Source organism: Oryzias latipes, chromosome 22 (assembly GCF_053564925.1).
Source record: "Oryzias latipes strain Hd-rR chromosome 22, Olatipes_Hd-rR_3.1".
NCBI classification, from domain to species: Eukaryota; Metazoa; Chordata; class Actinopteri; order Beloniformes; family Adrianichthyidae; genus Oryzias; species Oryzias latipes.
In genome coordinates, this window is record NC_136258.1 from 12,415,199 (window position 1) to 12,429,078 (window position 13,880).

At 37.7% G+C, this 13,880-nt stretch overlaps 1 protein-coding gene across 11 annotated transcripts in view; it reads right to left on the minus strand.

The window, feature by feature from the left end:
• The window catches only part of syt14a (synaptotagmin XIVa), a 43,531-nt gene that overhangs the window by 11,497 nt on the left and 18,154 nt on the right, over nucleotides 1–13,880 (minus strand). For all 11 annotated transcript variants that reach the window (XM_078941323.1, XM_078941322.1, XM_078941328.1 and 8 more), the window contains 4 exons: nucleotides 11,526–11,678; nucleotides 10,101–10,328; nucleotides 677–951; nucleotides 151–600 (listed from right to left, as the gene is read on the minus strand). In XM_078941323.1, coding sequence (XP_078797449.1) covers nucleotides 151–600; nucleotides 677–951; nucleotides 10,101–10,328; nucleotides 11,526–11,678 — 1,106 coding nt within the window. The remainder of the gene's footprint in view (nucleotides 1–150; nucleotides 601–676; nucleotides 952–10,100; nucleotides 10,329–11,525; nucleotides 11,679–13,880) is intronic.

Below are 13,880 nucleotides of genomic sequence, written 5' to 3' on the forward strand. Positions count from 1 at the left end.
CGCCACTCTCTCGCAGCACTTTATTTATTTATGAGGCATTTAAGGTCAAAAGCTATGGTAACGTTTGATAAAGGCAAATGTAAAGCATGGATTGGTTTTCTAACATGAAAAAAACATCAAAAATCAACAAAATTTGTTTTAGATCCTTACCGGAATTGGACAGCATGGGTCTAATATGACTGGTACAGACATTTTGCCCTGAAGGTTAAGCTTGGTGAGGTAAAACACTTTTTCTCCAAACACCTTTTCTTTCTTCATGCGCCGCATGCTGTAAAGGCGGAACCGAATGGCATAATTGCTGATCATCTCGGATTCAACATGGCTGAAGCGAAACGTCTCTGTGAAGATAGGGCACGGGCCTCTTTGGACTCCTGTCTTTGCCCTCTGCTTCTTGGTGGGCAGAAGAACAAGATGGACCTGCCAGGAAATGTTTGCAGTGCGTTTAACAGTCGGCAAATCGGTGACTGCCATGATGGTCACTGCCAGTTGCTGCTCCTCCGAGTCGTAGTCAAATACGATGTCTAGAGTGCCGAATTTTGCAACTGGATCAGGTTCGTAACCTTTAAGTAGCAGTGCAGCAGAACCACGGGCCGACATATCCTAAAGAAGCCCACAACAAGTTTAGTCCAAACCTTAAACACCACCTTTTGCTACATACAGTTTCTGTGAGATTTACCTCTGGGCTGAGAACAGCTGTACTGTCACTGGGAATGTCTTCTTCATAGCCCTTGTTAAGGTAACTCTCTGTCTCATGACCTTCACTGCCGTCGCTGGGGTATTTCCCAAAAGACAGGTGGGGACTGCCACTGCCGCTTTGGGACATGTCACACTTAGCGTCACCAAGATCCGAGAGCGTGCAGGACATCCTCGGAGAGCCATTCTCATCGTCATATGGAGGCGGCTGAAGCTCATCCAGCGGTGGGGTGCGTCTCATCCTCTGGATACAGTTTGCTGTACGAAGATAGTACACCAACACAATAAGTAAATATTCTCTTATCATTTGCACTGGCAATGTTATAGATTTATTTCTTTAAACTCTAAACTAATGTTTTGTTTTTGTTTTTTTCAAAAGGGACAGCTGATTAAATCAGTAAGTGTTTATTCAAAAATAAGCAGGTAAACAATATGAAATATTTTTGCAATAACTGTGGGTAGTTCTACACAAACACCCTCACAACCAGAGAAAGTGGTTCTTATATTTACACCTACAAAATGGAATCTTCCACCAGGCCGCTCTGGAATCACAATGTCACCGCTTCTTTGGGTGGGAACGGTGCCCTGGCTTTTGTGTAAAACATTTTTGACTTTAAATGGCAAATGTTAAATTGTAATGGTAAAAAAGAAATTAATGCTCTGTCAATGACTTTTTAGTTGCAGCAAAGTGAATTCTAACTCTATCTCAGAAGGTCAAAGACCAAAATCCAAAGGCTTAACATGATCTTGACAAGTACATTTGTCTAATTTCAAGTCTACTGAATGTGGTAGACTGTTAACTGAACTAAACATATTTATTATTAATAACATTTTAAATATGACAAGTTTTCCGTTGTAATGCGTAACCCCCGCCCCAAATAAAACACATACCAGTAGTAGAAGATATGTCAAAGCCAAATACATCTGCCAGCAGAATTATAGGCAGTACAAGTGAAACAGGAGTAATGATTATCTTATATTGTCTTTGTAAAAACACAATTTAGTTTACGCAAATTTCGTAATTCCATTGGATTGTGAAGCTGAGAGAAGCTTTGTGCTGATATGCAGATTGCTGTAAAGCTGCTTTTCTACGTGTTAAAATCAGCTGACTTACGTTGACAACGTAAGCCCTTTACTACTACAAAGTGTTGCATATCCGCCAAAAGCTGCTTTTCTCAGCTACAGAATCCTTTGGAATTGTGTTAACGTAATTCCAAAGTTTGTCAATGTTTGTGTTATGAGTCACAGTAGTTCAAAGAATGTCAACACTAGAGTTAAAACTCTGGTGTTAGAAGGTTAACATGTCCCTATTGTTAAATTATTTTTTTTTCTGATTGCACCATTATTTTTAGGCATTTTTCATAGTTTTTAAATAAATCTTCAGAATAATTCTATTCATTCATTCATCATCTAATCTATTTTGTCCCTTTCGGGATCACAGGGATGCTGGAGCCTATCCCAGTGAAGGCAGTGGACACCCTGGACAGGTGAAGAGAGAAAACCCAAACAAGCAAAGGGAGAACATGCAAACTCCACGCAGAAAGGTCCCCCATTGATGTTCTGCTTCAGGATCCCCCAGCCAGGACTTAAACCAGGGGCCCTCTTGCTGTGAGGCAAGAGCGCTAACCACTGCGCCACCGTACAGCAATTCAATTCAATCCTCAGATTTCATCAGCAGAAAGATACAAACATTTTAGTTCACATGTCCTCATTCCCCCTGCAAAAATTTAATTAAGCTCCTTGTTTTCTGGCAAAAGACAAATACACTTCTCTTTATGACAGACTTTCCTCTTGTTCGATCTGCAACATGGAAAGCAGTGTTATCATAACACACTTTCTGAGAGAAATCTTGAGTGCATAATCTAAATAAAACATAAAAACTGCACCATTATTGAAGTGTGGTGAATTCTTATTCTTCTGCCACAGATTCTGAGCCTCTCACCTTTCTAAATTATTTAGTTTCTGCAAGGAAAACTGTAACATTACACTGAATATTTCAGCCACACGTACAAAGGACCTTGAATTTTGTTGCTGGCTGCATTCTCCAAATCCTCTTCACTTAAAAACTCGAATTCATAAAAATTGAGCAGCAGATGCAAATACTCCCACAGGAATACTGCTGAGAAATACTTAAAATGCAACCTCCTGCAAAAACAATAAAGAAATAAAGAATAAAAAAGATAAGTGTGGGGGGGGGGGGGGGGGGGTCGGGGGGGGATCTCTCCTGATGCCATTTCTTAACTTTTGGAAGAAAAAAACCCCCAACACACTCATGACGTAAATCCTTCCAACACATTGTTTCTGTTTTCTTCCAAGTTCTCAAAACTTTCATTTTTAATAATGGAAGTGAGACGGGAGCTCAAAGTGGCACATATCAGCAGCAGGAAAGAGGCAAAGGAGTCTTAACTAAGTGTCATGGAGGGCTTGATAAAAGGAGCAAATCCATTTTGAGCTGCTTTTCCCCCGCTGAGCCGGGGGCGGTTGATTTGATGGAAGCTGCTGTGTGAAGGAACTGCTCCTTTCTCCAGCCTTCTAATTGGGATGGTTACCATTCCTCCGCTTGCTTAACCCGCCTTTGCTTCACAGAGTTTCATCCCCTCTCTGCTCGCTTGTTGTGAGTCTTGAATTGGGAAAACAGTTTTCATAAAACCATAAAACTCTGGTAAAAATAACTCAGCTAAAAAAGAGATACATTTAAAAATATATATCTTTTTTTTTAATCAGGCTGTGAAAAGACTGAAATCTACCTGAACTCTTGAGAAAAGTATGATATGTTTCAAAAAGCAATAACTTGTCAATATTTTAAAGAGTAAACAATTCAGTGTCCTAATTAGAAATAGAATAAAATGTGTCAACAATTGTTCTGTTATTGGCTGAAAGTGAGGAGGTGCATATGTTCAGTGAACTACAAATAATGTCTGTACACAGTGCTTGTGTGAGGTAAGCAAGTCGAGCTGCAAAAACTGTCTGACACTGGTTTTTTCTTTTTTTTTTCTGAATGCACCTTCAAAATTTCGGTTTAAAAAAGTGATTTCCATAATGAAGACCAGGTTACATGTTGTCCCAACGACAAATGTCCTGAACTCCACAAAAGTCCTCACAATGCAAGGCAGCTGTCCTGAGTTGGTTCTTACTAGTATAGATAGACAAGTACACAAACACACACAAACACAGCAAATATAATGTTTCTTGTCACATGGTTGACAACAAAAAGCTTCAGAAGTTGACAAAAATACAAACTGGTGATAATATAAAATATGAAGGAAATATTTGTTCTGACAAAAACAATAATTATTTTTAAATGTTGCTTAAGTCAAAATGCAACAGAATAAGTATCTAAAAAATCAATAAAATTGTGGAGATGAAAAGGTGCAATTTTTTTGTTAAAATCGATATAAAAAATGGAATAATCAAAAACTTGGTGGAATATTAATGTTTTTAGGCTATTCATTTATCTATTAAAAGAAAAGTACAGCACAATAGTTCAAGTAGATAGTTGGACGTATATTTGGCTATGAAACAATTTTCAAAGCCAAATATATTTACCGGTAGTTTTAATAAAATAAAACCACAAAGAGTTTAAAGCAATTTTTAAGTAATTTACTGACAACAGTTAGGCACCCAGTGATAAAATGATAAAGTGTTGATGCCTCAGAATGAATTTAAGTTAAAAACAAATTATATTAAACAAGTTCATTCAATTGAATTAATTAAAAACCATTAACCAAAGATGAAACGTTTTAAACCATTAAAAGTAGCTTTAATGGGCTTGTCTAACATTAGACAGATGCAGTTATTAAACAATGTAAGTAAATTTAAGTATTAAACAATGTAAGTAAGCAAAGCAAAGTTTAAGTATTAAACAATGTAAGTAAGCAAACAGGGTTACAATAAAATAACATTAGTAAGTTAACCTTTTAACACCGGAGCTTTAGCTCCAGTGTTGACGTTCTTTCGACTTTTGTAACCACTGACACGATTAATGGAATTCCAGCGGATTCTGAAGCACAGAAAAGTAGTCTGATATCCAACACTTTAGAGTGAAGTGCTTAGTCAATCAACATAAGTCAGCTGGCTCTGGCGCAGAGAAAAGAGGCTTTGGGCCGGTATGCAACACTTTAAGTAAGTAATGTGTTGCACATCGCCGATATAAAATGCTGCTTTACTTTGCTTCAGAATCAGCTAATTATAGCGTAAGCGGTTGAAGAGTTAAGATATGTCAAAGAGCATGTGTTACATAATTAGGTGTCGCTGGTGACACCTCCAGCGTTAAAGGCTTAAAAGAAAAGTAACAATCCCTTTTATTACTCAAGTAATTGCTCAAGTAAGAGGACAAACACATAAAAGGAATAATCTCCAATTTATAAGTGAGGTAGTTTTGCTTCACTGAGTAATACTAATATTTGAACAGTCACAAATGTTTTGATTAAATCTATTTCAATGGTTTAGGACAGGCATCGGCAACCTCTACCTCTCAAAGAACCATTTGGATCAGTTTACCACAGAAATGAAAGCACTGGGAGCCGCAACACTACAGTAGTGGTGTTAGAAAAAAATCGTTTCGCGGAAATATCGCGATCATTCATTCGGCGATAATTGTATTGATTCAAAATGTTGTCAGGATATTTATTGAATTCCTTATTTTATTTAATTATAAGTGTGATGTTTCCTTTGATATTTTGTCCATTTTGCACAACCTTGAATAGACTTTTCTGTCTGTCACACACCCAGAGGTGTTTGATGAGTGAGATGATGGAAACAAATTCCCTTTGATTTTCTATTTTTTTTTCTTTAAATCCAGTAAACCCAATAAAGTAAATTAATTTTATGGAGGAGAATTATTTTTCGGTTTTGCAAGCTGTTAGTTTGTTGCAGGTCTGGAATCATAAGCGGTGAGTCTAAGCCCCGCCCCCGCCTCTCTACCTGTTTCCCCCCGCGTGCAACCCCCCTTCCAGCGCAACATACGGTCATCATATCAGACAGGTGACAGGATAGTAGGGGCTAACGCAAATTTAGTTCATTTTACGCGGAAATGGGTGGTTCTAGTCTAGGAAAAAAAACTGTCTTTTCTTTGGGCGTTCATGTGCCCCCTACGAGATTACCACTGACTGTCATTTTAGAAGAACTTTCTGTCCATCCCATAACTGACTCTGGTCCGCATTCACAGCTGCAGACACGCCCCCTCCACATGCTCACGCTGCTCTCTTCCTCCTGCCCGCTTACACACCCCGACGGTGTTAAAGGCATCACGCCAATCTTAAGACATGATAGTTATTTTACAAAACCACAGAGATGCCGCAGCACAGGCATGCGGCTCCGGAGCCGCTGGTTCCCGACCCCTGGTCTAAGATTATAGTCTAATTCATGAAAAAAGGATACATATTCAACTTCTAATATTTTTTAAATTTTGGAAAACATTTTAAATTAAACTTATTGAGAAAAAAACATATTCTTGTTTACAGTCCTTTTGGGGACAAATAGGCTTACACCTTTGGTTAAGGTCAATAGTACAAACTTTGCAGGTAAAAAATGGTGATTAAAAGATTTTACCCCAATTTAGTTGCGCTAGTGTAGTGGATACTTCATAAACACATCGAGGTGACAAACTGTATTACTCCTGGGAGAATAATGTTTATAAATGTTTTCATTATTGAATGTAACTAATCAAGCGTTACTTGTTAGTACCCACCTCTGCTAAAAGACGTGTTCCTGGAAAGGACTCTGCTTAGAAACTTAACTAATTGTGATCATAGGGTCTTGAATTCCCATTTATTACTATTCAATGGAAGAGAATTGTGCTGCTATGAGAAAGCATCCTCCTCTAGTGGCCGCGACAGGCTGTTCAGAGCATAAACCCCTTTGATCACTTCTTTCTTTCTCATTGCTTTGTTTTTGTTATGCTGAGCAGAGCCTCTTCCACTCATGCTCTCCTTGATTCTGCAGCTTTGGCACAATCTCCTCATGTATTATACATATGTCCTGAGGATAAAGCTCCTCAAACTCAGACAAACACAAGCAGAGGCTGAAGCTTACTGAGCTCCAAGCTCGTCTGAATGCTCCTTTAAAATTGATGAAATGGATGTCCTTTAACTGCCAGGCAGAATTGTGGAAACAGTCCACCTCTGTCTGCATTCCTAATCTTTGCTTTGACTCATTCCTTTTGGAGGGAAACGCTGACCTGATGTGAGCTCTGGCATAAAACAGCAGCTTTGTCAAGGCTGATCAAACACGCTTTGTTATGCGAGAAAACCACAGTTGTACCACAGGGAGGAAAATAATGAACCTCCAGTACTTTCAGCCAAGCATGCCGCAACGGGCGGACGGAAATCTTTACCGCATGTCTTCTCCTGGCCGCAGATCAGATTACAGAGTTCAGCATTAGAAGTAATCCTCAGCTGATGATCCGAAACAGAAGACAATTTGGAATACAAACACTCTGGCCGGTTTCCTGTCATTCCATGACAATATGTCAAGATGTCCACATGCAAAATCATCCATGGATACAAAAGAGAACAGAAGTATGTTAAAGGATAAACATTGGGGCTTTGTGAAAGAGGCCTTGGAGCAGTTCAATTATCTGTTGTGTCGGTGGGAAGGATCATTAAACTCAAGGATTTTGAAGTGCTCCAATCAGCTCATCTAGTTATCGCATAAAGTACTAAAATGATTGCTAATTTGTTAACATTGAATTGATTTAAATACAATATTTAGTACTGAAATTGTCCCGATCAGGTGTTTTTGGCCCCAAATGATTCCAAGTCATTTAATTTTAAGTACTTGCCGATACCCAGTCCCTTTTGTGACTCATTAACAAAAAAAGAACACATTTAATATACACTTCCAGAATCGTCCTTATTTTTCATTTTATATTCATTTATCATGTAACATTTTAACAGCTCTGGAAAGTAGCTTAAACAATCAAGTAAAAATTAGTGCAGTTGTCAACTAGAAAAAATAGGTAATAATCAGTCATGTTAAAAAATGTGGTGACTGTAGCTTCAGGATCTTCAGAGCTACTAAACATTTTTGATCCTGTATCATACTTTAAAGTATATCAAGTATTAAAAATGACTTTAAAATAGTTGTTGTAGCATGAATATGATTGCAACCGTTTATTAGTTTCTTTTTTAAAATAAATTATAGATTTTTTGTTTTTGTTTTTTTACTATTTTAACTTGCATTTTGTAGTCTGTCAGCAGCAAAGAGAGAGCAATTTTCTTAAAAAGAAATGCCTTTGTAGGTCAATGTTTAGGTTAAGACAAAATGCAAGAGACACTTGCTGTCAGTTTTAATCATTTTCTAAAAGATTAATGTGCCCAGAAGTCCAAATCTATGAATATCTCGCTAACTCTATCAAACTGTTTTTGTGCGCTCAAACTAGTGCCGCATCCTGCTGCGCTTTCCAGAATAAAATGTCGTGGTCCTTTCCTGATATTAAGACTTCTAGTAGAGTATCTGTAAAAATAAGTTTAAAGTATATCTCACTGACAATAATAATAACATTAAAACAAATATCTGATCCCTGATCATTATGTAACATCATGTTTTGATTTAGTCTGAAACCCCATGATTGGGCCTGATTTTTGATAACATGATCGCATCGGGAAATCCCTAATTGTAAAAAAAAAAAAAAAAAAAAAAAAAAAAAAAAAAAATCCAAAGTTTTTAACAGGTAAACGTTGGATTTACAAACCAGAAAAAACATTACAATGACTAAACAACAAACAAAAAAAGGAGGTATAAATATTTGATGAAAAAAATCAAGATAGTTACAGATACTTCATGAGATACTACAATGGTTTTTGTTTTTTTATGTCTTCATTAGGAAGGATTATGTCTGGTTGTTAGGGTGACAAACCATAAACAAAATACTTCATGTAATGAAAGTTGTCATTTACTGCATCCACTGCTGTCAAAACGTTTTAAGAGAAATGAGAAGAGCCTTACATGATCGCATCAAGAACAAAAACTGTGAGGAAAAACACTTTAAAAAGAAATGATTGAAGCTGACAATAACTAGCAACAGCAGTTTGTACGTGTATTTCATTTTTTATACTCTCTTTTTTTTAGAATTAGTTAGAATTTACAGAGACGTGTTCATTACGTTTTGCATCAAAGGTTTTCAACAGTTTTATGTAAACAGGAACATTTAAAAACAAGCTTGAATAGTATTCACCTCAGTTCCTCACTTTTAGTAAGCATGTGTGTGTTTCCCTCTCACATGAATCGATACGCATCTCTATGTATGATCCACAAATGTTAATCCGATTCAGTCTAATTCTCTAATCTAAATGAATACAATCTATATATTTATTATTCATTTGGCATTTAAAACTATAAATGAAAATGCCTTTTAACAGAAACTTTTTTTTCTTAATTAACAAAATATCTTTGACATGACATCAAACCTTAAAACCTGACATTTTGACTTCAGGTATTGTTGAAGTGCTTTGAAAAATAAAGGCTTATTAAATGTTTAGTGCACACATCCCTCGCTGTGGTTCAGCTTCAGTGATTGACCTGACTTGGCGGACGAACGCTTGTGATTGGACATCTTTTTGTTTGCATCACATGAACATAAAAAGACAGAAAGTAGAGAGCATAACAGGAAAAGAAACTGACAAAGTTTGCCAAAAACAATTATTTACTTCATGATTGATTGTATGCCTTTAAACCAATATAAACGTGTTTGAATCTGTGGTTTTCAACCGATACTGGCATTACTCCTGGTACTAGGTGGAATTTGTGATCTTTATCTTTTACATCCCCACTCTTTAGGTTTCCACAATGGTGTCTTCTGACCCTGGAATTATATTATACAATTTTATTTTTATAGCAGCAAGGCTCCTCCTGTTGTTCTGCAGCAAAGACAATATTCCTTATTACAGCAACATATTTCAACAAAACCTCTTTATTAATGACTTGTTTAAACTATTTTTGTTTATAAAAAAAAAATAGGTATAAAACCTCATTTCTGTATTTGGAAAATGAATAATGTATGACTTTAACTGTCCTTTTCCCTATAAACTTGGCATTTTTTGATAACAGTAACATAAAATATGTAAAGAAATACAAACTGAGAGCAGCACAGAGGAGAGAAGTAGACAGGTGTTTGGGAAAACAAAGTTTGAGGCAGCGTAGGTTATTCAGACGCTCGACTGTTTTGCAACCCTCCCACTGAGAGTCTGCTGAACAGGAGCCTGGCTTTGATCATCTGTGGATTAACAGAGCGTTGGTGTGTGTTTGTGTGTGTGTGTGGCACTTGTGTTCGTAGGTAGTGAAGTGCAGAGGAAAGCGCTGCTGTTTCAGGAGTTAATTGCAGCGATAAAAAGAAAATGTCAGCCTTCATTGTTTAAACAGCCTCCCACTTGACAGTCAAACCCCCACACTGTCTGTGCAGGACCTACCGTCATTGGCCGAGGCATCGCTGCTGTATCCATCGTAGTCTGCAGCCAGGGGGCTGTACTTCTGCCGGCTCTCCCATATGAAGCCTCCTGAGTGTCTGGTGTGAAAGGCCGCCTTTGCACCTCCCCTGAGGCCTTGGGAGCGGCTGACAGCCTCCTGGTATTGACCCATCAGTTCATCCTCGCTGTCTGAGGATGAGCCCTGCAGGTCGGCGTCAGAGTACGCCTTGTCTGTTGGGAGGCGGGGAGTACAATCACCAAAGGAAATTAGGGGGGATTGGCAGCATCTGCTGGCATCACTTGCTGCATTTCAGAGGAAATGGGCCAAATTAAAATTCGCATTTCTATCTGTTCAATAAACGGATTTGAGATTTGTTTGCTATAATGAATATGTCAGCCAAACGAAATCTGACAACTTGGTGGAACAAAACCAAAACTAAAGAATACTGTTTTATGATCAATTTGCATGGCAAAAATGTTTTAGGGAATTTAAACAAAAATCACAGAAAAATGATATCTTTAGTACTTGATGAAGAAAAAAGCCAGAGTGACCCACTGCAACAGTTAGAAAATGGTTTTAAATATTTTTAAGGCTTTATATTTGATTCAGGTTTTATTAGAAACTACAATTTGTGTTTCTAGTTACCTATCATTTACAGCTGTTTTCTCAAAGATTTTGTAGTTTTTGCATGTTTTGGATCCATTGGAATAAATTAGAAATTCCCCTCCCCCCCAAAGAAGTCCTTATTTTGCTACAAAAACAGTTGCAGTTTTATCTTTTGTTCTGCAGGGGGCAGCAGAGCTTTAGAAAAGCTGAGCTCTAAACAATAGGGTTCAATTTGAGTCTTCACTTCCTGTTTCTTTTCAAATTAAATGTGTTTGATAATGTTTATGAAAGATTTGGTAGCCATGTTTATGATCACAGAAGGCCAACAAATGTATTTAGTTCATTGTTTTCAGTATGTAAATAGCAGTTTTGATCATCCTTAGACATATTTTTTAGTAAGTCGATAAAAAATTACTTCACAGGAAATTGTGTCAGTAGAAGACAAAACGTTTTAAGAAGGGAAAAACCTTCATCAAATAAATTCTTTACTCATGTTTATACTTTTTTCCAAAACATTAAACCTTCTCCCGTGAATTCCTTGGATCCTTCAGGCTTTAAACCCTCCTGCAGACAAATGACTAGTAAACAGCCATAGATCCGTCAGCGACTGAAACCTCCTCCAGGGAACAGAAAGGCCAAAGCCGCAGGGAATTGTCTACCTGCAGACCTCATGCTGCAATGATAGGTCTATTTTTGTCAATGAAAAGGACTCCACATTAGAGTCTTTTCCAGTGTCTTTGGGTCCATCTGCATTTCAGCCGCAGCTCCCGTGGATGTGAGGCTTTCAATAGCGGAAGTGAGCTGCGTAAAAACGGACTTACCCTGCAACTCTGTGCTTTTCCTGAAGTCATCAAGGCACTGAAGGCTCCCCAGGTTTTCAAGCGCCAACTTATTATTGAGGTACCAGAAGAGAAGGGTCATGAGGATGATGAAGAGTCCAATGGCAGTCAGAAACCCCAGAACCTCTGGAGAAACTGGGACACAAACGGTGAAGATGAAGGAGACATACTCTGTCCAGCATACTAAAATTAAAATGTCAGCTACTATATTCTTCTAAAGAACTCAACTAATTTATTCAAAGAGAGAAACCCTTTAACCCTTTACTGACAACATTTAAATGCAAAAAATACAGCAAGATATGAGGTGAAATAAACAGGAGGCTGGAGAATTACAAAAGTTTTTCAGCACCTCTGTTTTCTGCGTAGAGCATAACGCATAACTGTGAAGGCAAAAAAAAATGTGTTTTCCTCTGCCCCCCCCCCATGCCCTCTGAGCAGTCTTGAGAGTTTGCACCATGCAAAATGGCTGCCTGTCAATACGCGGCAGCTGTCGCTCTTTTGATTCTGACCTGCAAAAAGATGAGATGCTATGCTTAGTCTGTGTGAAGTGCTGCAAAATGAACTGGAATTTTTTTTAAATCTATTTTGCACAAATTTAACAACATTTGTTCGTTTAAGAGAGGAACCAAATGGAGCAAAGGATCAGTTGAGTGACACCAGACACAAACCAGAAGAAGCCAGAAAGCACTAGTTTAATTAACTATCATCCATTCTAGCTTTTCTTGCTGATCTCTCTCCTGCTCCTTATTTCTTTCATATGTTCAGTGATTCGCCTCAGGATTCACCTCAGTTTCCCGTTTGGAACGAATGAGTTGCAATGGTTGCTAGTTCCGCGCAGCTTTCTTAATATGTAGGTAACTAAAAACAACAGAGTGGTTATCAAAAGGAAGGATTAAAACCAAACATTCCTAAAGTTCATGTTTGAACCAAAATGCTCAAATAAAAATATAACCCAGTGAAAGATCCAGGAAATAAGGGAGTCCCTGCTGTCTGGCAGGGATTCTAATCAGCTCAAATATATTTGTGTATTTTCTGAACTTATTTTAATATATTTAAGTGGTTAATTTTGTTTATAGCCAATAACTGTGAAACACCTAACAACATCTTTATATGAAAACAAACAAAATATTCTCACCTAAACCAAGGAATCAGAAATCATTAATAGAAATAGGTTAAAAAAAAACATAATCTTCGCATCTAATTAAGGGTTTAACAGCTGATTTTAATGTTCCCAATGAAATATGCAAATACTCCATTTAGAAAAAAATTATCAATCCTTTTTCATTGGTATTTTATTGATCTAAAACCCAGAGAAATGCTTCTAAATGTTCTCCTTACTGATGACCAGAAGAGCAAACACGATGAGAGTCACAGAAGGACGGGCAGAGCCAGACAGAACAAGACTGCATCTCCGTCACACATGGCTTATTGGTTGCTATAGTAACAGGTTCAGGTTCAGCTCACTTCGGATTCCAGACACACAGGCGGGACAAATCTCATTAAACACAACATGAACAGCCACACATCAGAACACAGTCGCATGCAAACCTCATTAGTGACAGTGACAGGCTTTTGTGGGGCATGATCCTGCTGGATTCTCCACACATGTATGACCTTCTGTGCATGCGTGACCTTTCACAGACAAGGGGACGTCAGGAAGACCACAGGGAGGGTTTCTGTTCTCTCTCAGAGAATCGGACAGTGAAGAGTTAAATTCCACATGAAATTCCACACATATGAGTTCATATTCTGAAATAAATACATATATTCTCTCTAAAGAATTACAACCCCTAAAAAGAGCTAACTAAGAGTCGGGAAAAAATATGGCAACTATTTCATCTCTCTCAGGTTTTCAGAAAAGGTTTGCATCCATGAAGTGACATCTTGAAAGGAAACCAAAAAAAATCTTGACCGCCTTGACGCCCTTAAAATCGTTTTTTTTTTTGTTATTATCTTTAATGTACAACTAAGGTAATTTGTGTTTGCTCTGCTTAAAGGCCAAATTATAATTACACAATGATTGGTCACATGGCATTACCTGTACAGAAGGTGTTTAACCCAGGGGGAATGCCTGCCTGCTCACGCTGCAACCTATCATTGCTGACTGACTTATTATGTCCCAAATGAGAGGCTGATTTTAATAAATCCATTTTTGAAAAAAGAAGAGCTAGAAAAAAAAGTCAAGAAACCAACAAGTTTTCTCTTACTCTTGAAGTTTCTAGTAAAAAATGAAAACTTTTTTTCCTATTATTGCACAAAGGCTTCATTTAAAGGTCCACTCCCATCATCCTTTGACCTATTCTAAAAGTCTTCCAAGTGGTCTTTTAATAATGATTA